The sequence below is a fragment of the Protobothrops mucrosquamatus genome, unplaced genomic scaffold (assembly GCF_001527695.2).
Source record: "Protobothrops mucrosquamatus isolate PMUCROS unplaced genomic scaffold, P.Mucros_1.0 scaffold_252, whole genome shotgun sequence".
Lineage (NCBI taxonomy): Eukaryota > Metazoa > Chordata > Lepidosauria > Squamata > Viperidae > Protobothrops > Protobothrops mucrosquamatus.
The window spans coordinates 295,164-321,400 of NW_015386328.1; the positions used below are offsets into that span (position 1 = coordinate 295,164).

The 26,237-nt window shown below is 35.0% G+C and overlaps 2 protein-coding genes across 2 annotated transcripts in view; one reads left to right on the top strand and one right to left on the bottom strand.

Moving 5' to 3' along the window:
- PCM1 (pericentriolar material 1) overlaps window positions 1-6,290 on the bottom strand; it is a 55,510-nt gene extending 49,220 nt beyond the window's left edge. Inside the window, exons 1-3 of the mRNA XM_015830880.1 lie at window positions 6,079-6,290; window positions 2,012-2,141; window positions 1,407-1,652 (exon numbers count right to left, since the gene is read on the bottom strand). Coding sequence (XP_015686366.1) covers window positions 1,407-1,652; window positions 2,012-2,107 — 342 coding nt within the window. The 5' untranslated portion in view covers window positions 2,108-2,141; window positions 6,079-6,290. The remainder of the gene's footprint in view (window positions 1-1,406; window positions 1,653-2,011; window positions 2,142-6,078) is intronic.
- Window positions 6,291-19,821: 13,531 nt separating this feature from the next.
- Window positions 19,822-26,237, top strand: part of FGL1 (fibrinogen like 1) — a 23,389-nt gene continuing 16,973 nt past the window's right edge. Inside the window, exon 1 of the mRNA XM_015830891.1 lies at window positions 19,822-19,891. Within this exon, the coding sequence (XP_015686377.1) occupies window positions 19,826-19,891 (66 nt within the window). The 5' untranslated portion in view covers window positions 19,822-19,825. The remainder of the gene's footprint in view (window positions 19,892-26,237) is intronic.

Sequence of the window (26,237 nt, forward strand, 5' to 3'; positions counted from 1 at the left end):
TATCAAAAGAAAGGGTGACAGAAGGCAGAACTGAGAGGTTCATTAAATGTTGTTTCTGTAGTCAAGCACGGCAGAAACAAAACTCCTAGCAAGAATTTAGTCTGTGGAATACAAAACAAGACAGTTTAGAATACATACTGATATTACAAAGTACTCAAATAGTTGTTAAGTATCAAGCAGAAACACCAACAGGGATTTTTTTAATTGTTTTTTTTATTGTTGCTCAGAGCTACCAAAACATTAGACACAGACTGTAGTTATTCTTCCCAAAGCATTCTCAGACGGAAACAAAACACCAAAGAGCATAGCATATTCTGGCAGTTGCTAGCTTTTATATTTCTTTCTTTGATCATTCAACAACAAAAAATCTTAATGAAACATAATCATACATTATGTCCAAGACTAAACCTTCAGAAGCTGAAGTGGGTATGATTCAAGAATAACTTTAAAGATAACGNNNTATTCTTCCCAAAGCATTCTCAGACGGAAACAAAACACCAAAGAGCATAGCATATTCTGGCAGTTGCTAGCTTTTATATTTCTTTCTTTGATCATTCAACAACAAAAAATCTTAATGAAACATAATCATACATTATGTCCAAGACTAAACCTTCAGAAGCTGAAGTGGGTATGATTCAAGAATAACTTTAAAGATAACGAATCAGGTATCATCTTGAATGATCCTAAACAAACAAAGAGGACTGTACCTGTTTAGTATTTGAATGGAAGACTACCAGATATGTAGACTAAACTGACAACTTAAAACCTGGAAAACTATAATAATGTCAAGCCATTTCCACATTGTTCCAAGAAAATTTCATGACAAGTTTACTGACGTAAGGGAAATATATTATCCTTAACTTAGTTTCAATTTTATTTAACAGCCTTACATTTTGAAACAAGAAAAAAGCTTGTTTCTTTTCTTCTCACAGGAAGAAAAATAGTTGGATATGCTGCACTCTAACTTAAGTAGAATGGTGAATAAATCAAATTACTTGAAGGCAATTCATATTTTCTTTATCACAGTATGAGCAGCTGTATAAAAGCCAGCAATACCAGGAAAAATGTTTAATGTGACCCCTGACAAAATTCCTTCTCTTACATTTCCTCATTGAAATAATGATGTCAAATGCAGACAATTTGTCCTCTTACAAATGGCACAACTCCAATTATGCCTAATCAACATAGCTTGCAATGTAAAAACTGGTGACACACGTGTCCTCAAGTGAATCATTTCAGGTTTGCATGGACATACTATACTTTCTTCAGCACCGAATTCTATTTACAACTTTTCTCTACTCACGTAAACATTAAACTATACTGTGCAATTAATTATTTACTCCATTTTTTCTTACATATTCAACTAATTATGTATACATTTTGTTTAGTAAAAATAGAGCACAAACCTGGTCTAAGTCACTGAAATTTATTCTTTGTTTAAGCTTTTCCAGTTCCGTCTGTTCTGGGACAGACATTTGGGTTATATATCTAGTACGAGGGAAAGTATGAGGAGTCTTTGACTTCCTTCGTCCAACTCCTGGGGTAGATTCTGGAGAAATATCATTGGTAAATCTTGTTTCACTTTCAGCAGAAACTTTTTTTTGGTTTTTTTCTGAAGATCTATTTGGCCTCTTTGGCTGACTTCCCCAACTCTAAAATAAAACAAGCACAGCACAAAATCACAAGGAAAAGTTTAAAATTAATTAAATATACTGATGTTTAAAATGACAAAGGGAAAAAATCCTACCAGAAGCATTTTAATTTTAATTAAAATTTACTTTCTGTTAAAGGTAATATGTTACAATCTATGTTTTTTCTCAATTTTGTAAAATTGATTTCAAGCTTATATTTTCAACATTTCTTATATTGTTGTTTTTCTTATAACAACACTTTAAGGAAGTCCTCAATTATTATACTTTGTAATTGTATAAACTTCATAATTCATTTCAAGAAGAACCTTAATGCATAACCCCCATTTCATATGAATGTACATAAGAAACAGGAGCAATACCGTATTGTTCAATCGATCATCAAGGCTTTCATGACTCCAGTTTGCTAAGTCACGGTCATCTATTCCTTCTTCAAAAGGACTCCCTCCTGTAGCCATTGTGGTGATGATCAGCTATTGAAAAAATAAATAGCTGCAGAATAGAAATATATTTTAGTATGCTATCTTTTTAATTTATACATAATTCAGATATTGCACCAATTCAAATGTAATGAGAATATACTGAACAACATCAGTCACAATCATAATGGGAAATGATTTCTATCATATTTGAACTGGTCAGTTCTTATAACATTGAAGATGTACCCATCAGTACATCAATTAATGTCTATTTAATAATAATATATTTAAAAGCCCTTTATAGTTTTTAATTATTTTTAAAGCATATGTTGTTTCTAAATCAAATCTCTGACACAATTTTTCTATAACAGTTTAACTCAAAAGAATTTCCAGAGGTAAGCTTAATTTACTGTATGCACAAGAATGATGTAACAGTTAAGATCATACAATAAAATATATCTATACAGCACAAGCCTATTTTTGTATTCCGGTATTTTTAATTTTTTTATGCAAAGATAAACATGTTTAAGACTGCAGCTTAATCACTTAAGACATGTCTACAGTACTGTAAATGCAGTAAATCCTACTGAATTAAATTGCATTTGTTCTAGGTAAATTGTGTAGGATTGGATTCTACACTGATTAAATGCTAAAACAGTTTATTCTAGAAACAACACAAACATTCCTTGTATCAATTATACTGTAAAAATATATACAATCAATTTTACGAAATGTTCCTGTATATATGACTTGCTAACAACATTCCATGCATGCATTTATTTACATGAACTTTATTTAGCTTTAGATCTAATCCCTTTTTACTCATTTTCCTAGCAATTTTCAAACACTTGTCATGAAAGGTTTGCTTCTCTTCAATACTAGTACCATGACTATTAAAAGATGGAACAAAGTTAATTCAGAGTTCTCGAATTACAATCACAATTGAACCCAAAATTTCTGTTGTTATGTTAGACATTTGCTAAGTGAATTTTGCTCCATTTTACGACATTTCTTGCCACAGTTGTTAAAAGAATCACTGCAATTGATAAGTTAGTAACACAATTGTTAAGTGAATCTGCCATCCCTGTTTGTCAAAAGCTTGCAAAAAGTGATCACATGACTTTGGGACACAGCAACCGTCATAAATATAAGTCGGTTGCCAAGCATCTGAATTTTGATCACATGATCATAGGGATGCTACAAAGGTTGTAAGTATGAAAAATAGTCATAAATCACTTTTTTCATTGCAGTTATAACGTTGAACTGTCACTAAATGAACTGTTGTAAATTGATGACTACCTGTACTAATGTGTACACAGACCCATCATTTTTATTAAACAGAACAAGAAACCTCATATCCTGAATGGAAATGCATAAAGAATATCCAACAGCTACAAATTTAAAGATAATACAACAAAAATCTTCCAAATGTCTAAGTTTAGGTTTATTTGCTACATGACAGCACCATGACTTTGAAGCAGTATTAGTACAATGCAATCTATTCATAAGTTTAAGTTTAACAGAACTTACTCTAACATAAGGTTATACGTTCTACAGCTTTATATTAAAAATACTATATATATATATAATTCTCTTCAATGCCAGGATCAAGAAATGACAACTGAAGAATAAAATGGTATAGACATTCCACATATTTTTAAACAAAAAATACCCTAGTCTATTAACATTAGATATATCACATGAAATTTTCTTATGAACTTCATAAACCTAAGTCAAAATTAGAAACAATACAGCAAATTTATATTATCAAATACCGATACAAAGCAGCAATGCAATATCAAATTATTTTTTTAAATTAGAATAAGTTGCTATAAACATGAAAAATCACCCTCTCGTTACCTTATCCTGTAGTACATAAAAAAGCTAAACCCAATGACTCCAGTGATGTTGTAGACTGAGACTGGTAATAAACAGTTTACTGAAACAGTTAATGTATTACTGAAGGCAGGCATACAGTACTTAGCCAACCTCAGTTGCCATTTTTCTTAATATGAGACAACTTTTTGCAAAAATACAAATATTTTCTCTCCTTCACCCCACTTTTTATTCAAAAGAAGGAAGAAAAGTGTTCAATTTTGATTTCTTTTAAACAGCTATGTTTTGGGTACTGATCTTCTTCCTAAAGTGAGAGCTTTGCACTGAATGTTGTTGTTGGTATATTTAACAGTACCTATACTATGATCAACCTGTGTGTGTGTGTGTGTGTGTGTGTGTGTTGTTCATACTTGATTGAACAATATTCACTCAGATTTGGAGAGCATCCAAATCCAATTATTTGGAAGTAAGCTAATTCCTAGGATCAATGTATGACCCCAAAGCTTGGTCTATCATGAATGGCCCTCCCATAAGAAATCATTTCCATATATTTTTACCCTATAATAGTAATGTAAACAAACACTAGGCTCTAATCCCCTCACCAACTATATAATCTGAGAAAAGAAAAATTAACCTTTTTTTTGTAAATGTCTAAAGTATTCTAGTGTTTCTGTAGATCCAAGCAACAAGAACATCCCTCGAGTTACTAATACAAAGGCTTGCCAAGTGTACACTGAAAACAGTTCAGTACAAAAAAGACTTAGCTATGTTGCAATTTTTAAATAGGCTCATTTTCAATGTAAAATAGCAAATACAAACAGCCTGAGATTTGATTAACTCAGCCTGTGCTTTTGATTAAGAATATATAAATACACAAGATACTGTTCCATGATTCCATTTATTTTTAGGTATCAAATGGTCACTACAATTGGGAATTTTTGAGACTGAATTACAGTTTCTAGTTAACTATAGCCACTGTATTAGCTTTCTCTGTTAGAAAACACTCATGTATATGCAAGGGCCTATTGTATGGCAGTTTGCTCTGGACAAGATAATTTTTTAGGCTGAATTTGCAAAATATACCAAGGCACAAAATAGGTAACCAGAGTTTCTATAAACCCCTGCAAAGTGTTTAGTTCATGGTTCAGTTTTCTGCATATGTGGAAAATTGGATTAATTCAGCAAATCATGGTTCAATTACCAGGGACTAGCAAACTACGTAAACTAAAAATGAAAAGAACTCTGCATTTTTATATGACAGATAAGGATAATTTGATGGATAAGAAGTCAGCTGACCTTGATAGAGCAAACAGATTTTTCACTGAATTCGTAGTTTTAGTAGATTATGAAATATCAAAAAGTTATAAAAGCAAGAAATGTATGACACGAAGCCTCCAAAAGATGGAAACTTACTTCTTATATTGATTTTGTAGGATTAAAAAAATAGGCGTACATTCTATACTACCCTCCCCCTGCGAAGGCAAAACCATTCTCGGGGCAAGGTGGAGGCAGGTAATCTAGCCTACCTATTTGGGACACAGCTGTCCCGATCCTGGAAACCAGCCGTACCCGAAGCCCTTCAACGTATCTTTTAAAAGCTCCCAGCCGCAGCCGCCTCCTTCCTTGGCAGCCAAGGTGCTATGCTACTGCCGCTGAAGGGACCGAAGAGGAGCAGAGGGTAAAAAGACGGTTACGGGGCGGAGTCACAGGGCCCGCTTTTTCTCTCAAATAGGCGGCAATGTGGAAGTCGCGAGGGAAAGGAGACGGACCGAGGCAGATGGCTCGGCGCCAGATTGCTGACTAGGGAAGCGAATGCGCCGTCACCCTAGCAACAAAGAACCACTACCTTTCTTCCACCCACTCAAGGTAGAGGAGGAGCCTGACTAGAGCGCGCGCTGCAAGGGAGGAGGCGGGGAAAAGGGCACGCCCCCTCCCCGTCCTTTCAAAGAGCGCGAGCGCCCCGAGGCCCACAAAGATTTATTTCCTCCCCACACACACACACATACACACTGCTTCCCACTCCGAGGTTGACCTATGCCAGATTCCTTGGGAAGATGTATACATATATACATACATATATGTACACATATATTCCTTGGGAGATAGAGCGCGTGCCCCTCTTTTGCCTCTCCCAGTCACTGTGTCCAATTGAGTAAGCTCGCGCTTCTTCCTACCGTGATCCACGGAGAGACCCGCTTGAGGAATCCTCTCACACACCACCTCCAACGGCTGTCCCGGACGCCATGTTGGGCTTTTTTAGAAAGAAAAAAAAATCGGCGGACGGATACACAACGTTACTTAGTAACGTCTGCCTCAGAAACCATGATGCTCTTCCGCGCCGCGCGTCCCAGTTTCTCTTCTTCGGCCCGCTGATCCTGCGCCACGTGATCACAGCAATGCCCCGCCCCGTTCGGAGCTACAGTATTCCGTTCCTGGTTGGCGTCACGTGGGCGGAGATGCTTCGCATGTACTCGCGCGGGAGTTGCCAAAAAACCGGACCAAAAACTATGTTTCCCAGAATGCAGGTCGCGCGGTTTCCACAAATGAATGGGGCTCATTTAAAGAATTCTGGGAGCTGTAGTTTAGTTTCTCTTCCCACTCTGTTCTCACTAGTCTTAGATAAGGATGTTCTTGGAAAGGAGTTGTTTGACTTTTGAGTATCTGAAGACAAGTCTTCGGAAAAAGTATTAAGCCTACATCCAAAATTGTTGTTGTTTGTCCATCGATTTCGATGAAGACCTTGACATCCAAAATTAGTGCAGTCATGAAGGGGGAGTAAAGGGGAAGGAGAAGGAAGTGGAACGAACTGCATCACCAATTAGCTGTACAACAAAATGCTGACACCAAACCTAGTTTCGTCATTGTGACCAGCAGCACCTAATAGTGGTCCATCGAGAGTTGTAGAGTTAAAATGGAGCAAACAAAATGACACTATCCAGCTACCAAAGTAATAAAAACTGCAAGAAACTACAGCCGTATGAAGCACTACGTTGGCAGAGGCAGTGGAAAACCTATAATACATCAAAGGGCAATAGAAACAGCATAAATTGTATAATCTGGTTCTTTCCATTTTAAACTGATCTTCATAGGACTCAGGGTACTTTCTCTCAGTCTTATCTTGTGGACAAGTCTCTGATATGATTATCCAGATTTATGTCCCAACTAGTGATGTAAAAGAGAGCTTCATAAATTTTATTTCTTTTTGTTATATAAAGATTTTATTAGTTTTTCTCTTATATCCATACATGTATTAATTTTTCAACCAGCGTGCTGTCTGGATTCAAAGGCGCTAATACATAATCAATTCTTAATCCTTGGTTCTTTCCTCTAGTCTAGCAATTTGTAGAATGACTCCCAGATTTGGTAGTATTCTGTTTCTTTTTATCCTTCAATCTCATAGTTAATCTGTCCATCTCTGCGCATTCCAATATTTTTTTAATTATTTCTTCCTCTGGTGGCACTCCTTCATTTTTCCAGTATTGCGCGAAGACTATTCTTGCTGCTGTTATGACATGTAAAACCAAAAATAAACTTTGTTTATTAATCTTTTCTGGCATTATACCTAATAAAAAAAGTTCAGGTTTAAATTCCACATGTTCTCCCAGCATTTTTTCTAACCAAACGTATCTTTTTCCAATAAGCCTTTGCTTTACCACATGTCCACCAAATATGATAATATGTGCCTGAGTTATGTTTACATTTCCAGCATCTATCTGACATATTTTTAAACATTTTTGCTAATCTTGCCGGTGGCAAGTGTCATCTATAAAACATTTTATATAGATTTTCTTTATACAAGTCGACATTGTCAGTTTATAATTTCCCATAATTTTTGCCATTTTTCTAGTCCTATATTATAACCAAAATTTTTCGCCCACCTTGTCATTGTTTCTTTGACTTGTTCACTTTCCATCTCCAAAATTAACAAAAAATTATACATTTTCTTAATTAATTTCTCATCAGAAGTTAATATCTTATCAAATACAGTTTGTTCTTTATAAAACCCATACAGTTTCACGTCTTTTTCATATCTATTTTGCATCTGTAGATGTGCCCACTACGACAAGTTGATACCCTGATTTTCCAGTTCTTGTCTCGATCTTAAAGTCCCATCAGTATTTAGAATATCTCTATACAGTATGTCCAAATTTTTTCAAAGTCTACCAAGTTTGGATGTAGAAAGGCTTCCATCATTGATAGCCTATTCTGTTCGATGTGACATTGAAGAGGCAGTAGGTGAAAAACAACTCTCTTTATTTTAAAGTCAAAACCGAAACTAGCAACCAAATGCTCCACCCATACTTATACACTCAGCCTAAAGGCGGCAGCCAATAGGAGCACAGTATTCTCCCATTTAAATGCATAATAAGTAGTCTGCAGACAGAAAGTCTGGCTTGTTGGCCACGTGGCCAGCTAACCGTTTCTTCACAGTTCTAAGCATATTAATTCTCAGACTTTGCTCAATACATTACAGCCACCCTGGAATTTTTACATATATTTTAGTTTTATTTTTTTTCCATACTGTTAACAAAGCATTTCTTATATAGTAATTTTGGAAATACTTATGAATTTTATTTTTCCCATACCACAAAAAAAGCGTGCCATCCCAATTGTAAATCGTGTCCCTCCAAATATAACAACCTTTTATTTCAAAGAGTTATCCATTCTTTCACCCATGTTAATACAGATGCTTGGTAATACAAAGCCCACTCAGGTAGCCCAAAACCTCCGTTTTCCTTAGCATCTTGTAACGTTTTCATCTTTATTCTAGCTTTCTTTCCTTGCCAAACAAACTTCAAAATTAATGAATTTAAATCTTGAAAGAATTTTTTCTCAAGTTTTATCGGAATTGTTTGGAATAAAAATAAAATCTTCGGCAATATATTCATTTTGACTGTAGCAATTCTTCCTAGCATTGACAATTGCAGATTCTTCCACTTTTCCAAGTCTAATTTTATTTGTTTCAATAGCCTTATATAGTTGTCTTCTTTTATTGTTGAGCATTTGGCCGATAGGTATATACCCAAATACTTGACCTTTTTCACTATCTGTACCTCTATTGTTTCTGACATTCATTTTATTTGTAAGATTCTTAACTATTACTTTAGTTTTTTTTCTCTATTTTTTTTTAATTCCGCCATTTCTCCATACTGTTCTATCTTTCCCCACAATTTAGGGATCATCTCCAGAGGTTCTTCCAAAATAAATACTAAATCATCAGCAAATGCTTGTAATTTATATGTTTCACCTTTTATCCCCAGTCCTTTAATTTCTGTATCTTATCTAATATTTCTATTTAAAACTTCCAAAGTGAAAATGAATAACAGGGGGGATAGTGGGCATCCTTGCCTTGTGCCTTTTCTTATCTCAAAGCTCTTGGTACAATCTCCATTCACAATCACTTTGGCTGTCTACTTATTATATATTGTTTTTATCATACTTATGAAATTCTGTCCAAAATCCATTATTTGTAGTTGCTGAATCATAAATTGCCAGGAGACATTATCAAATGCCTTTGGGGCATCTAAGAATATTAGTGCCAATTGTTTCCCTGGGTGTAGCTCATAATATTCTAATACGTCTATTATCACTCTTAAGTTGTTTTTAATTTGTCTCTTTGGTAAGAAGCCATTTTGATCTGGATGTATCAGTGTCTCAGCCATTATTGAAGCAAAAATTTTATAATCCACATTGAGCAGTGAAATCGGTCTGTAGTTCTTAATCTGGGTCAAATCGGAGTTTTCTTTTGATATTAGAGTACCGTAATATTTGCTTCCATCCATGTAGATGGGAGTCTAGCTTCTAATAAAAGTCCATTGCAAACATCTTTCAGCAGTTCACTTAGTATCTCTTGGAGATTCTTATATAACTCTGCCGGAAGCCCATCTGGACCCGGTGTTTTCCCGTTTTTTTGTCTTTTTATGGCCTCTGATATTTCCATCATTGTAACTCTTTCATCTAACATAATTTTGAATGTCTCTGAGATTTTTGGAAGATTATTTTCTTCCAAATATTTTACAGTTCTCTCTCTTGAAGTTTCCTCCTTATCATAAAATTCCTTGTAGTATTCTTTGATTATCTTTTTTATTTCTTCATTTTTATATTGCAGATGACCTTTCCCATCTAGTAATTTATGTATCGTTTTCTTCTCTTTCTGTTTTTTAAGTTTATAAGCTAACCATAATTTTTATTTCATGTCACATGAAATAGGTGGGAGCTGGAGTGTGTGTAATGGCAGCTCACCCTGCACCATGCCAGCAATGAGTCCCGAATGCAAGCCTGCCAATTGTCAGTCCAGCAGTCTAACCTTATGAGCCACCACACTCCCTTAGGGAGGGAATTGTATTTATCTTTATTTAGTGTACGGCATTTACAGAGGCCATTCAATCGTTAATATACAAATTTAGCTTAAATAAAGCATCAGCAAATATATATAAATACATACATATATACATACATACATACATAATACAATAATGGAGATAATATATTAAATTAAGATAAAAACCATAATAAAATCACCATAATATGAAGCCATAGAATTGCAGTGGGATAGATGTTATAATTCAATATCTAAGGAAGCTAACCATCTAACTGCTTCTGGTGTGGCTATGATGATATGATCCCAGGTGCTTTGAAATTTCCTGAGGAGACATTCTTGAACTATATGTGTTATTTTTTGTTCTAGTACACCACAGTTGTATTGAGGGCTCGCAGCCATTCTCACTTTAAAAGCTTTGTCTTAATTCTGGCATGGCATAGCCTGTCCTGATTCTATTCAGGTGGCTCTATTCCTGGAAGTGATTTTGTTGGAATTGTGTGATCTGTTTGGTTGTGATTATTAAAAGTTGCCCATCTTAATCACCATTCTTCAAGACTTGCAAGACTGTGGTATGTTATTCCAAATTAGTTTCTAGATTTAAGCCTCCTGAGAGGTAAGGAGTCTAATATTTTATGTGTTGGGAGATCTCCAGGTGTCAGTGGTGTATTTATCTTATTCTACTCTCGAACTGTCTTTTGTTATTGCTGAGATCAGGAGGGGCAATGTTAGAAAGAACATGGAGTCTTGAGAGCGGTATCGATTTAAGGATTCCAGATATTACCATATTCTTTTTGTGTCATTAAGGTGAACATCAATCTTGTTGCTGTGGCAACTTCTTCCCCATACAGATGTGCAGTATTCAGCAACAGAATATAACAGGGAGGGCATGAGAGCAATGCACACACAAATAAGTTTCCAAATCAAGCAAGCATGCCTTAGTAGAATTCCATATCCAAGCAACTGGTGCAAGAGTAGTTTATGAAGTCCAAGGAACAGAAGGTTCATCAGCTGGTTTTGGGTTCAAAACCAAAGTCATGGGATTTGAAGTCATTGTTCAAGACACACAGAATCTGGGTTAGTAAATGGTTGTTAGCAACTAAGATGCTTGCAGTATTGTAACATATATATAATGCATGCCTTTCCAATCAACTTGTAAAATTGATCTGTCCAGCAGATGGCAGACCTATATAAGAAAAATACATTAAATTTTGGTGCAAGGACCAATACTATTTACTAAAAGCTGGAAATGTTTAATAAGGATGAGATAAGGTACATTGTAAATAGACTAAGAAATTATACTTCTCTAAAGTCATTGAGCTTAATTTAGGCAAATAAATATATAGTATGTGATTTAGCTGTTGTTATTATTATGAGAAAAGAGATTATCCAATTCATATCAGAAGAAAGATTCCAGTTAATTTTTTCACGTAAGTCAGGGACTTCCAACTTTTACAGCCAATGAGATCATATTGAATTTTAAGATTATGGAAATGTTACAAAGTGCTTCTACAGGATAATTGGGAATGAGCTTGTCTAAAATAACCATTTCTCACTGGGGAAATCACTGAGATTGTTCACCACTATCAACATTAGCATCCTAAGAGATTTTATAGCTTGTAGGTTTGTTTATCAGATTGGGGTGCAATCCTCTATTTTTGTTTTTCTTAAAATGCCCCTGGGGTATAAGTCAGGAACAGAAGCATTATTGAAAATAGTATTGTGTTTAGTATTTTACACATCTTCCAATTTAATTTTTTTCTTTAATAATAAAATCAGATGTTTTAAAGAAAATCATGTTTTCTTTAAAATAAAATCAGAAGAATAAAAAAATAATAATTGCCTCTTTGCTTTATAGCTAAATGTGTAGTGAATGAATTTAGATGAATTCTAGATGAGTACATGCTGGAACAGGTTCCCAATCTTATCAATTTCATATCTAATATATTCTCAATATTCTGAGCTATATATTAAATAGTTTTTTGGAACATTGAAACACACCAGGATCACCCATTTGATTGAGACCACATATTTATTTATTTAGTTAATTTATAGTAGCCACCCATCTCAGCAAATGATTCTGGGTGGTGAACAATATCTAAAAATCAAATGGAGGCAACAAAAACCATGGCAAGCATAACTATAAAAGCTAAAATGCATAGCAGCAGAGAAAATATAGCAGTCACTAATGGAACCAGGAGGCAGGTACACACTTGAGGCTCCAGGCCCAGGCACAAATCCAGGTCTTTAGGACCTTATGAAACGCCAGCAGGATCAGATCCAACCTAATCTCTGGACATTCATAGGATAGGTGCTACAGCAAAAAAGATTTACCTTCTGAGCCCCCCCCCATCAGTCAACATTCCTCAGCCAACAGGATCCAGAGCATGACCCTCCTGCGGGAGCAGGTAGGACAAGTATAACAACAGGGATGAGGCAACCTCTCAAGTTAAATTATGTGAAACCAGACCACGATCAGATTGCTATTATGAACAAACCTTAACCAGAACCTAATATAGATTAGTTTAAGGTAACTATTGTCTGGTATTCAGACCTGGACTACTGATTAGCTTAAGGCAAAGTAGTCCTCCCTGATGCAGTGTATAGTAAGGCTTCTATTGCTCTTCTCTTTTCATATCTTATGGGTATATGGGAAATTTAAGTTGGAAAACACAGGCTGAATGAAAAAGGAGCCTTTTTCCATCCCACGTGTAAGAATTCTGATCTCAGATGGGCCATTGCAAGATTTTTATTGGAGACAGAGTTTGAAAAAATAAATATTTATTTGGTTCTTCCATTTGTTGACTTTCAAGATTTTTGTTATTTTTTTTCCTTCCAGATTAAAGTTATATTAGGGATTGCAAATCATGCTTCATAAGTGATGGTTTGTGCCTTGCAAAGTAATTTTTTCATCATTTTGAAAATACCCTATTTTGAATAAATGTTATTGAAAACATTTAAAAGAATTAAGGAAATAATATGTGGGATTGCAAACAACTTTTGAAAATTGGAAAAGGATAAAATGGTTGTATAATTTTTAAGCTTTTGTACAATTACATTCACAGATGTCCTAATAAAGATTTCTTTGTTGCTTTTGTAGATACAAAACATAGGGGCAAGGAGATTAGGAGCAGAAATAGTTCCTTTGGGTTTGACAGGATTATATCAAGTGGGAAAGTAACCCTGGTTCCTATCATATTTGTCAGGTCAGAATTCTCTTTTCATTTCAGCCAAAATACTTTCTCATATATAAGTTTATGATTAGCGTATATACAATCCAATTAGGCATTTCTAGGGAAAAAAATAGGTGTCAGATTCTGAGACGCCATAAACAAAATGCTTCAACAACTGAAATGTTAACAAATGCACCTGATTCTTCTCTATTTAGAAAATCTTCTACCACTAAACTATCTTCTCCCCAGATCATTAATCTAATTGAATGTATTTAATTAATATGTTTATTATACATTAATTTCATTTGGTGTATTTAGGAATTTATAATACATCAATTATGGTACTGACTTCCAAGAATAATTTAACCATTTTTGTTTTTATAATACAAATTGTTTTCAGTAGATGCTGATACATAATAGAAGGTTTGTTCGTTTTTACATAGCCTCTAAAGTAAAATGTTAATCTATTCCTTTTATGCCCAGAATTGATGATTAGGACTACAGTGGATTCTGCTAACAGAATTGTGTTTTGCTGAATGTCTTAGCTGATGCGAGGCTGCAAGAGGATGAGGAAATACACAGAGAGGCCCACAGGAGCTCCACTACATTTACAGAGAATGTAGAATCAGAGAACTATGAGATTGTTTGGAAGAAATTAATCCTAAAAAACAGGGTGCAATAATAGATTAATAGCTTTCGTTTCTACAGCTGCTTGTTAGAATATCCATCAATCAATTGCAATTAAAAAAAACACAAAGATATAAAAATAAGAGTATCATTTTGCCTCCTGATATTCTCCTCGTGTGTTGGTCTTTAATGCCAAAATGGGGTAACTACAGCCAGAAATCCACCAGCAGCAGACCATTGCAGTCTGACATGGTCTTCTTGCAATAGTTTTAAGCTCTGTTCAGTTTTTAAAAAATTAAATTTGGCAATTTGTTCAATTTGTCTTTCACATTCCACAGTTAGGAACCTAGGGGAAAATGTAAACCAATTAATTTGGGCAAGGACTGGTCAACTCTTTTTGTATAAATGTTGACCTCTGCATTTTGCACAATAGCTCAGGACAATTTCAAATTTTGCAATCCAGAACTAAGCGTATGAAAAAATAAGTAAAATTTCAAAGTATTATTTAATATAGACAAGAAAGTGTGCTAGTTTGTGGAACTCTGAAGGGCAGATATGTAACATTAACTTGCAAAGACAGAACATTTACCAAATTTTGGAATGCTGTCAAATGCAATACTAAAGCGAGACCAGCACAGTCTTAAAAACAAATTACGTAAGAAAAAATTCTGATGAAGAAAATCTTTTACTGGAAATAGCTAAATAAAATTGGAAAGATTTATCTTTTATAGCTCTTGAACGTGGTGTTATGTACTAAGAAGCAATTAAAAACACAGACTGTATATGAAGAGAGCAATCACTTTTTACTTCTTTACTGAAAACATTTCTAAGGGGTACATAACACAATCCTATAAATACTTCCTGAGAAGTCCAGTTGTGTATACAATAGAGATGGGCAATTTTTGCTCTTAAGAATTGTATTCTTGTGTAATTTTTGAGCCCATAGAGAATGTATGAAGTTTAGGCTGCTGATAAGACCTATGTCACCACCATTCTTGAGAACAACTGTGGTTCAAATCACACAGCATACTAAAGTGTAACCAAACCACATTTTAGTGTATTTTGCTAGCAACAGACACCATTACATTTGCAAATACTTTTGCCTAATATCCAATAAGGAGAGTTTCCATTCTCCCCCTTTCAGAAATACCGGTAACCTGCAATGAGATGGATGCCTAACCAAATTCTGTCCAAAATTCTCTTATGAAAAATAAATTGATCCTTTAAAAAAAAGATTTTGCGCACACAAACATTTATAATCTCCTTTTCTTAAATGGCTGAAGATAATTGTATTATCATTGTCTTTATAACTATCAAGCCCAGCTCCTCCAAACATTCCTCACTCCTGACTCATTATAGCTCGAACAGTTCACAAATAAAGGCAAAAATATTCTGGGGAAAACTTGGATCGGCTCTGAAGATACTAACTTTCCAGTTTTCAGAGGTAAAACAAGAAGTTTTTTTCCAGTAGAAGTATGTATTTTTACTAGTTGGCAAGGATGAAGATGGGGGAAGGAAGGAAGGTAGGTTGCAATTCTAAACAGAGAGTAGATTTCCTAGAACATTTTAAATAAGTAAGTTCAGAAGAAATCTCAAGTAAATTCACATAAGATTGCATTATAACACTGCATCTTGCCATTGATGCAAGCATTGGAGACTTTCTTGCAAAGAATGTGAATGCATTTCCATAGATAATAGCAAAAGTTTTTGTTTGTTTGTTTGCCCACCACTATGTGAGCACTAATCTATTGTGTGGCCTTCAAGGCACCTAATTTGTTTAGAAGGCCACATAATAAAGAAGAGGCAATTCTCTTATAAAAAAAATACAAGATCCTACTACTACAACAGACAGGAAGCTGATTGAGATATGTTTTCACTACACAGGTTAGAATTGCCTAGTCTTAGGAACTGACCAATCTTTTTCAATTGGATGTTTAAATGTATAGCGATTTGATAATGCTGGATTTAAAATGATACTGTTGATATGATAAATAGAAACATAATATTGGCAGAAACTGTAAAATGTACATAGCAATTAAATTGTTCCATTTAGATCAATCAGATTAATTATATCTAAAATTAAAAGAGACAATAAGCCTTTTGAAGTATAGCTATTATTTGCATCTTGTTTTAGAATGATAAATATTAAAATTGTATCCATATTTATATACCCTTCAGCATTTTTTTTAGTTTGATGTGGTTATTTTCCATATACATTTGTTTTGTAATAAAAACACCTCATCAGAAAAAAGAGAAATGGTTGTAGTTGTTACTATTACATTATGCAATTTTCTTCTACCATTCTCTGGTGTTACACATTCTTGGATGCACTTAAAAAAGATTTTGAAAACTGATTTATTCAATGCAGCAGACTAATTGTTGGAAGAGTGGTAAGCAGATGATCATCATGACAGGAAAACTGTTTTCCATTAAATTCTATTAGTAAAGTTAGATGGTTTGTAGGTTTAGGTTGAATATTGTATTATATAATATTTTCACTGTAATAGTAAATATATTATTATTTGTGTTGCTTGCATGCCTTTTATGCAATTTTAACTGCAATTTAATTCTAAATCAGAAGGAATCTAATAACAACTTTTTTAGCTATGGGATTCCCAATGCTTATTTCCTTTTCCTGTTTTATTTAGCCTCTTCATAAAGCTGATGGGTGACCATATAAAGTTCTACCATGAGCCAAATGGGAGATGGAGCACGAGTCCTGAGTGTAGGATGGGGAGGAATAGTCTCAGACTAAAGCCAAGCAAAACAGAAAGATGGCTAATCCAGAAACCAACTGATTCCAGGACTATATCAACATTAACCATTGGGGGCTGTGCGTCCCCTGAAAGAGTAGGGTCACAATGTAGGGGCAAGTAGAGGCTCCGCCAGCAGGAGTCTTGCCCCATTTTGGCTGATATGCCACTTGCAGTCTTTCCTAGAATGGGAGGTATTGAGATCGGCTACTCATACCCATATCACCTCTCAGCTAGACTACTGCAATTCATTCTCTGTGTGGCTTCTCTTAAAAACCTTCTACAAACATCAAGTGTATGTTTACCAGTCAAGCATGTTATTATCTGACATCAGGACCAATGAGTTTCTGAGTGAGTTGAAGATGCTGCTGGTTTTTTCAGCCCACAAATAGAATCTTCCTATCTATTGCACACAAATAGAGTGTCTGCTATGGATTCCCCAACCTGGGATGTCCAACAATAGGGGGGCTCAAAATAGGCATTTTCAGTATGGACTCCCCATCTCTAGAACATCTTGTCTCCAGAAATAAGACTGTCTCCTTTCCCAATGGTATTCCAGAGACTTATTGAACCCTGCTTATTATGGAAGGCCTATTTAGAGAAAGAAGGGCCAAGAGTGAGTGTTGATGAAGGATACTATTGTATTATCTTTATTATTTGTGTACTATTATGTTTGTATTTTATATTGTTGATTTTACCATAAATATCATTGTGAACTGCTTAGATACAAACTGGATGTTCCTATGGCCATGCAAATGCTTCCATTTGTCCTAGGTGCCATTGTTTCCTCATCATGAAAAGCAGTGTATAAATCTCTTAATAAAAAATACCTGAGTAGGGACTTCTGGAGATATTTTTATATGCATTTCCACATTAATTTTATGTAGCATTCAATAACTTCCATAAAAAAGCAATTTGAACACTTCACAATTTTAATACCTGTTTTTGAGTTGCAATCTGACATGACATGCATTATAATAGCAGTATTTTAATAGCATAATAGCAGTATAATAAATATGGTTAAAATCAGTTCCACTGTGTCTATATAGAAGAAAGTGCTAAGAGCTGGAAGATTAGTATTTGATGCTATATACTATACAACAAGTTCCCACTATATTTGATATTATGTAAGATAGTTTAGCTTTTCTTGCAACTGATGCTTTCTTTTGCAAATATCAATCAATAAATAACAAAATACCACCAACCCTAGTTAATACATGACCAGCTGTGTTTTTCAGATTAATCTGGCAATTTAATGAGATACTGTAGACTGTTTGTTGTTTCATTTAGCTAATTATAGACTTTAATACCATTTGGATTATTCTTTTGCTATCACCTATAAGAATGAATCTCATTAGCAAACAAATATGCAAATCATTATTTAGCCAGCACAATTTAAATGTGTGCTTTAATGTCTTTAGTTTGAATACTGGAACTTCCCCAAATAGCTACGTGCCTTTAATTTGTCCACATTGAAAATGTTATTGGATTGTAACTGAGAGAACAGTTTGGGATCTGAGAAAATGTACATAGAGATGCATAATAATCTTCTCAAGTCGATAAATCATGGTCATGTTAACCTTCTAAGATCAATTGATTGGACTATCTGAGGAGCCATCTCTCCTCAATGGGACTAGCCCACCCTTCTCGCGTCAGCAGAAGAGGCCTGCTATAGATCCCATCTGGACAGGTTCAAAGAAAAGAGCCTTTTCCACTGTGGCCCCTCTACCACCGAAGGTGATAGTTGCCCCTACCCTTTTGCCTTCTGGAAGGATATTAAAACTTGACTTTGCTGGTTGGCCTGGGGCCCCAAGGGAGATGATCACTGTCCCATCCATCTCTTGGTTCTTCTTTTAATCTGTGTAGTTTTAATGTTTTAATATTTTAATTATTTTTCTACTTATTTCATAACCTGTAAGCTTCCCAGAGTCACCTTATAAGCGAGATAGGTGGAAAAAAAAATAATAAATAAACAAATAAAGTGTCTAGCGAATAGGTAGAGGACAAAAATAATGCAATACACAGTCCAATCGATTAAAAGAAAAATGAAGAAAAGTCAAATTGAGACCCCTGTGAAAATCTAATTCCCAACATTTCACACCCATATCGGAACTTGATTATCACCCCAGCTGCAGAGCTAGGGAAAACCAAATCTTTACAGCCTTCAAAAAAGTCAACCACGTTGGGGCCATCCATATTTCCAGGAGGAAGCTGCTTCATAAGGCAGACACTATGACCAAGAAGGCATGTTCATTTTTATGCTATGTCTATAGGAAAATCAAAGAGTATATTCTCTATTGCAAAGATAAATGTGGTGATACTATGAGCAATGCATTGCATGTAGGTTTAGTTATACTGTACATTGTTAAGCCATTGAAATCAATGAGACATCAGTTGTTATTTTATTCTTATACTTTAAGGATAACTAAATTAAACCAATCCAGTATCAGGAGACAATAATGAACTACTGTACTAAAGAAAACTGGATCACAAATGTCACATAATTTATTGGATTTTGATTCAGCAGCTGGTGTGAGTTCAGCTTCTGTACTTTGTAAATCATGATTTATATAGCATAATGTAGGAGCCCAACCAATTGTGGTTTATTCACCAATGAGTTATTCAAGATGTACAATTCAAGTCTTCAAAGACCAGATCAGTTAATAAGTCTATAGTTAAAAAAATGTAGTTCAGCTGATAAAAAAGTCATAAAATGGTAGGTCCCAATACCCTTTAGTGCTGCAGCATTAATTACAAAAAAATTAAACTATAATTTCTTTTTCCGGTGTGTTACCTGGTTAAGAAACATTTTTAAACCTTAAATTTGTCTTAAAACATGCTTTTTTTCTGTCTTGCCTGAAAATTGGCTGGAACTTTGAAGTAATCTGATTTCTATCACTATATATCTCCACCCTACCAAGACAATGCAGAGCCAATGAGAAAACAAACAACCAATCCCTAATGGCTCCTACACAGTGCCAAGTGCTGAGAACTTATGCTTGCATTTCAGCTGACAAACGATGCTGGTTTTCTTTGCAGGTTCATCAAAATGGAAAAGTGGAGGTTATTTTACTTACTACTTCTACACATAACAATCATATGCTCCCTCGACTCGGTAAGTTTTACTCTTTCCAAGAAAGTTCTGTATATTTTTAAAAAGGGAGGAGCGAAATGAAAAACCCATGCATAAGTTGCATTCACAAAGTGGATGTAGTGATCCAGAAATGAGCTGCATAGAACAGATTCTCCTAAATAATTAGAATTGTGTTTGATTTTTAAAAGCAACTGGTAGGGAAAGAGACAAAACCTGAACTTGCAGGTTTAATCTGACTGGATAGCATCACTTTGAGCCTTGAAGATTGGGCAATTTCAAAGTTTTATTATATTTTTGTAAGTTTGGTGAAATGCTTACAGGTAAAGTGGAACTTTAAGCTTTGCCTCTCTGGTTCTCATTAGCCTTTTCACAAATAGAACCTTAACAAAAAATGGTTGACTAACTTCTTCCTTCATCTCTTGCTCATAAGTAGTCATGCCAGCAGAGGGCAGATGCTCCCTGCTAGTTCCAAACATTCTTCCTTTCCTTTCTTATTTTGCTTCCCCATTCCCCCTTTGTTGCCAGACTTAAGTCTGGGTGTTATATGTTTCTAAGCTAGCTCTGTATCCCATCCCAAACTTCACTCCATTATATTTCCTGTGCCTACATTGCCTGACTTTTAATTTGGGGTTAGTTAAACCATAACCATCATCAGCATAACTCAACAGGATTTTTTTCCTATCCCTACCCAAAATCTGGAGGTTAGTTTACCTATTTCTAAGATTTAAAAAAAAATCCTATTTCCTCTGTTCTGCATACTAGCTATTAAGCATTCAACTTTAATTTTTCCCATCTTCCTTGAAAATCACTAGATTGCATCAGTATAAATTAGCTGTATATAAAGATGTCACTTATTGAAGCATTCTAATATCAAAAAGGAAGCTACCAACAAAGTCATTTGTTACATATGGTTTATAATCTTTTTCATTGTTTCTTGTGAGTTTTCTTCTTAATACCTCATTAGGTAGGAAATTCTTAAGTTTGGTTGCTAATAATTACTCAGCTATAATGTTCTCAGAACATGCTGATGGGATGTTCCTTTATGATGTTAGTAAAACCTTACATCAAGCAATCATCAGAAGGAACTGCTTTGTCCCTGAATAGTGTAACTGGATTTTACTATTACCATCTTGGCAGTCAATGAACATAGGGTTAGAATTAAAATGTAAGAGGTGTGGATAAGGTTTGAGACACAAAGGAATATCTTTGCTGTTTGTAATTGTCCAGATGTTGAATTCCAAATTCATTCCAAATTATCAGTATTTGTAATTGCCTTATGGGGCTCATGTAAGAAAAAAAGAACACCTTTTGTAAAAGATTGTATATTACTTGGATGTAATTCTTAACTTGTAACTGGCCATATTCTTTCTATATATATAAATAAAAATGTAAATGTTCGTTTGTTCAAAATCTTAAATCTCCGAAAGTTCTTCACCGATTGCTTTGAAATTTTGACACAACGTTGCATTCGAATACGCGCGTGTTTTTATATACCTATATTATATAGATGTCACACCTGTGACAGTTAAAAACATGCTTTTTTGAAAAACAGCACCATCTGTTGGACGTAAAAGCAACATACGCTTTTACCAGACTGGATACAGCTAGTAAGTTATAAAATAAAAGTTTGTGTGTGTTAATCAGGCATAGCAGCTTTGACAAACATGCAGTTATATGCCTGGAAACCAAAGGATTTGACAACAGCTGTTTAATATCTGGCTTTGAATTTAGATTTTTTTTTAAATGTACTCAGTAAAGCAGGCTGAGTCAGTTACAATCTGTTTCCAATTAGTGATCTAGCCACAACCTAAATAACATCCCTCCCAATAATTATGTTTTTGTTTTGCATTTTAATGGCTTTTAAGGAACTATCCTCAATCACTTTAAAATTTAGAATTCTGCAATGTTCCAGGTAAGTGGCTTTCCACTTACTTGTGAAATATAGTTATAGAACAAAAATTTGGAATTTTTCTTCTAATTTTTTTGGTGCATAGAATTTGCAGAAGATTTCTGTTGTGGTATTTGTAAACATGCAGAAAATGTCTTTTCCCAAAAAAAAGCAAATGTAGCATTTTCAACTCAAGAAGTCTGGTGTTGCCCTTAAATGACTTGTTTGAAGATCAACAAGGGGGTGGGAAGGAAATTGGTGATTATTTGTGATATAATTTATTCAGATAGGTGTTTGATCCACTCCCTTTCTTGTGTTGGAGGCTTTGGGATTTGGTAAATTGTTCAGAAAAAGTCCCAGAACTTTATTTAGTGTTTTTATATCAATATTAAAAGCCGCAGTATATAAGAATAGATATTGCAGAACTTCCATTTCAGCTATGCTACTAATGATAGACAACTAAAACTTTCATTTTCTTTGGGGAAGAAGGAAATGATCCTTCCTTCTTTCCTTCCTTCCTTCCATCCATACATCCATCATAAAACTAAAGGAGTGGGATGAAACACTCAGGAATGTGATTTTATTTAGGTTTGTTATTGCCAAATATACATTTTAAGGCAAATTGAAAACTGAGGCTGACATAACATGATAAATTGTACTTTCTCATTTGTCTCTAGCAACTTACTTCCACAGAGTACATCAAACTTTTTTTTAACCAGCCAATCTTATTTCCAGTATAACAAGTGGGCAAGGAGAAAAGTGACAGGTGAGACAGTGTGGGGAGAAGGGAAGTAATGACAACTCTGATGTAAAAAGTGGACATTCCACCTCTTGTTTCAGGTGGAAATTACATGCAGTTAAAAATTATTTTTCATCACTATCCTTTCAACCTTCAGTTGCATCCTAACAAAAAGATCATTTTTAATGGGTTAAGAAGTTCATATTTAAGAAAGATCAAAATGCTCCTACTTGCTTGAATATTTTTCAATTGGACAGTCAATGTTGGGCGCATGTGTGTTTTTAAAAATCCCACTGAGCAACATTTAAAGGATAGGCCATAATCAGCTAGGACCTACAGAGGGGTAGCGAGCTGGGGAATTTTGGGAGTTGAAGTTCACAAGTCTTAAAGTTGTTAAGATTGGACAACTCTAGAGCAGCTAATAGATTATACTATATGTGTGTGTGTGTGTGTGTGTTTGTGAGGTTACTATTACAATGCTGGTGATGTGTTAAGAGTTCTAATTTGGAATTTTTATTGTTTATTTGTTTGCTAGCCATATAGGATTGTTTTATGTACTAGAGATGATCATATAAAATTTTCAAATAAGTAACAGAACAATCCTAGGTTGGTCCCAGAATTAATTTCCTGGGAATTTTCTTCCAGTTTTGGCATTCTTATCTCAGTCTTGAAAATTGAAGAGATCCATTTGCTGTTTAATAATAGTTCTTTCTGGCATGAAGCTTGTGGGTTCCTAACCTGTCCATTTAGCTCATATCATTAAATAGGAAAAAGTCCATTTTCTGTCATGCTTGTTTCATTGGACTAGGAATGCTTCTAGATAAGCATTTATTGATCTTCATTTTTTAGGAACTGCATGCTTGTCTATTTTCTCAAAGCTGTTTCCAGCTTTTTCTCTAGTGACAAAAGCACAAAAAGAGATGGAAGAGTAACACATTTGCCACAAGGTATTCCTCTCTCTGCATTTTCTCTTCCATCACACAAAAACTCATTTCTTATGCTAACCCAGCAACACAGCCAGCTGCAGGAAAACTGCCTTTTACACTGATTGTTAGAGCATTAGCAAAGCTCCTTTGGACTGTCATTTTGCCTTTCCCTCCAGAATGCTTTTCTGACTAGCTGCCTAATCTCAGCATATGTTTTCCACTGCCATAGATTGGATTGCACTGAAAGGCAAGAATTAAATGAAAAACAAAAAAATCTAAAATGCAACCCAAATATTTAAACAGTGAACATGCACTTCATCTTGATCCAGAGTCAATATGCCTTGAGCAACAAATGTTTATTTAACACAGCCTAGAAACGAATGCGAAAGATGAGAAGGACTTGGTTTAAAAATAATGACTTAATTTTCTTGTTACCAGTCTTACATATCCACCCATCGCTACCTTCCCATCTAGTTCATTTCCTGCTGTTGTTCAGCAACCCTGAATTATGTCTTAGAGAATGAAAATAAGGAGGAAAAAAGCCTAGCCCCGGATTAATAATCTCTTTTACCACAAGTAATAGTATGTTTATGTTTTCTGGCTGTGGTAATCTCCTACTTTTAAGTCCAGCCAAACTTAATTAAGTTGAAGGCTTATGTTTTAAACTGATGAATTTCAAATGCACAATTATAAGAAAATAATTTCTGGTGTTGTCACATTGATAGAAAGAGAACATTAACGGAATAATGTGATTTTGAACATGATGAATATACACAGTATTTATATAAAGCAAAGCACCTTTGGCATCATATGTCATTTTTTTCAATCTCCAGAAATTCCCACTGCAAATGTTGGAACTGAAAAATAACAGTGTAAGCCAGAATCTGGTCTTTTTGGTCCTGTGGGCATATTTGGAATTTTTAGAGAATGTTGAGGCATGTTTCATAACTGGTATGGTCAGTTCCTAAATTAGCAAAAGGCAAACTGGTGAGGTTATTGGAAATACAGATGACGCGTGAGGCTTTTGTTGTGTAGTATTCTAGTTTCCCCTTTTAAAGTTAATATTTTTAAAAGGTAGTACAGGGATCCTGGTGGATACCAGGAGAAGGATATGACCCTTTAACTTGGGAATGCTGGCAATGTGGATCCAATAGTATAAACTGTTAAGCAACTTACAATTTACTACCCATAACTGGGGAAGAGGGTTAGAACATTAAGAATTTATTCTATGTCTGTATCCATATAGCCTCTTTGCAAGGGCACACCAGTGTTTCCAAAGGACATGCCCTCAGGTTAATACCTGTATCTTACTGTCAGTTCACAGCTGAGGCAGATCAGAAGCTAACTGAGATGCCCCATTTTGTAAGATATGTTTCCTTTTTATTCTGGATATAGAACCTCCATGGCACATGGAAAAAAAATATGAGGTTGAAGGTGGCAGAGTGTTGGTCACAACTGGTCTTACAGTTTTGCTTAGGACAGCTTTTTCTATCCTGTATCCTAGACTTTGCTCCAGTGCTGTTTTGGCTGTGAGGGGATTTGGAACCCCAGCTTCTATCGCCATTTCCCCCCTCTTTTTTTAAATATATAGGTTGACCTGTCAGTTGGTTGACCTAATCCCTGGCTAAGTGCATGCAAATGAAAATATAATTTTAACATAAAAATCCACTTCTGTGCTTTTGTGACTTTTTGTGGTAGGGCATTCCCTTCACAGTGCCTGCACTTGTAGCTCCCGCACTGATCCTTACAGCAAAACTGCCTTCTCAACATGGGTCCAGCAGCTGCATTTTAGAACTCAAATGACCACTGGATGGTGGCCTAGATACATAAAAAAAATGACTGCTGCTACCTTATAAGGATTTTTTAAAGGTTCAATCTGTTAATCATGGATGGTCACTGGGGAAAAACATTACTGTCTAAGGAACAATGGAAAGGTTGTACATAGCAGTTAGATGTGGCTTTTCATATGATAGTTGGTGTTGAAGGGTCTGGAATGTCAGCTGACATGGTGTCAACTTGGAATATAATGTGTTAAAGTTGAATGGATACCAATGCAGCAGACTCGCATTTCAGGAAGAGGCACCCTATTTAAACAAGATTTGGAGTGGCGTGATTTCCTGCTGGCTTTTGAATGGGAATACAGCAGAGCAACTGGATGGATGTTAATTGCTAATCTCATGTCACTCCCTTCTGCTTTTCTTCCCAGGCACAGAGCACATGCTTTTTGACCTTCCTCCTGGTAGAACATAGTTAACTAGGTCCTGGGATTGGTCTGTCCATATGAAGAATTTCCCATAAATAAATATCCTTTCTACTCTACTTAGGAAATCGGCTTAATTAAGTATTGTTTAGATCAGGTTCTGGTATTAAGCCCACTAACATATGCACAGAATGATTGCTCCATCGTATCTCATTCCTCAATGGCCTTCAGAGCATGTCTATGAAATTCCTTACATTGCCCACTTTGGTAATATCAATCCACCAGTTACTCATAAATTTTATTTGGTGCCAAACATTTCTCTGTCTACAGTATATAAACTCTAATTATGTCCTGAATCAGCATCAATTAAACTTGAGAAAAATAGCACAGAACAAGTATGAACATTAGAGAATGCATGTCATTTATCAACACTTTTATTTAGAATAACAAAAATGAGGGATGTTGTACATCCTGTTTGTTTATTAATTCACTTGATATCAACTGAATCCTCTTGAAATTCTTTTGTCAATTTTAAAAAACAGTCAAGAGAGGGTTTTCTAACACACATTATTCTATATATCTTGAAAATCCCCCACTTTTTTTTTTTTTTTTTT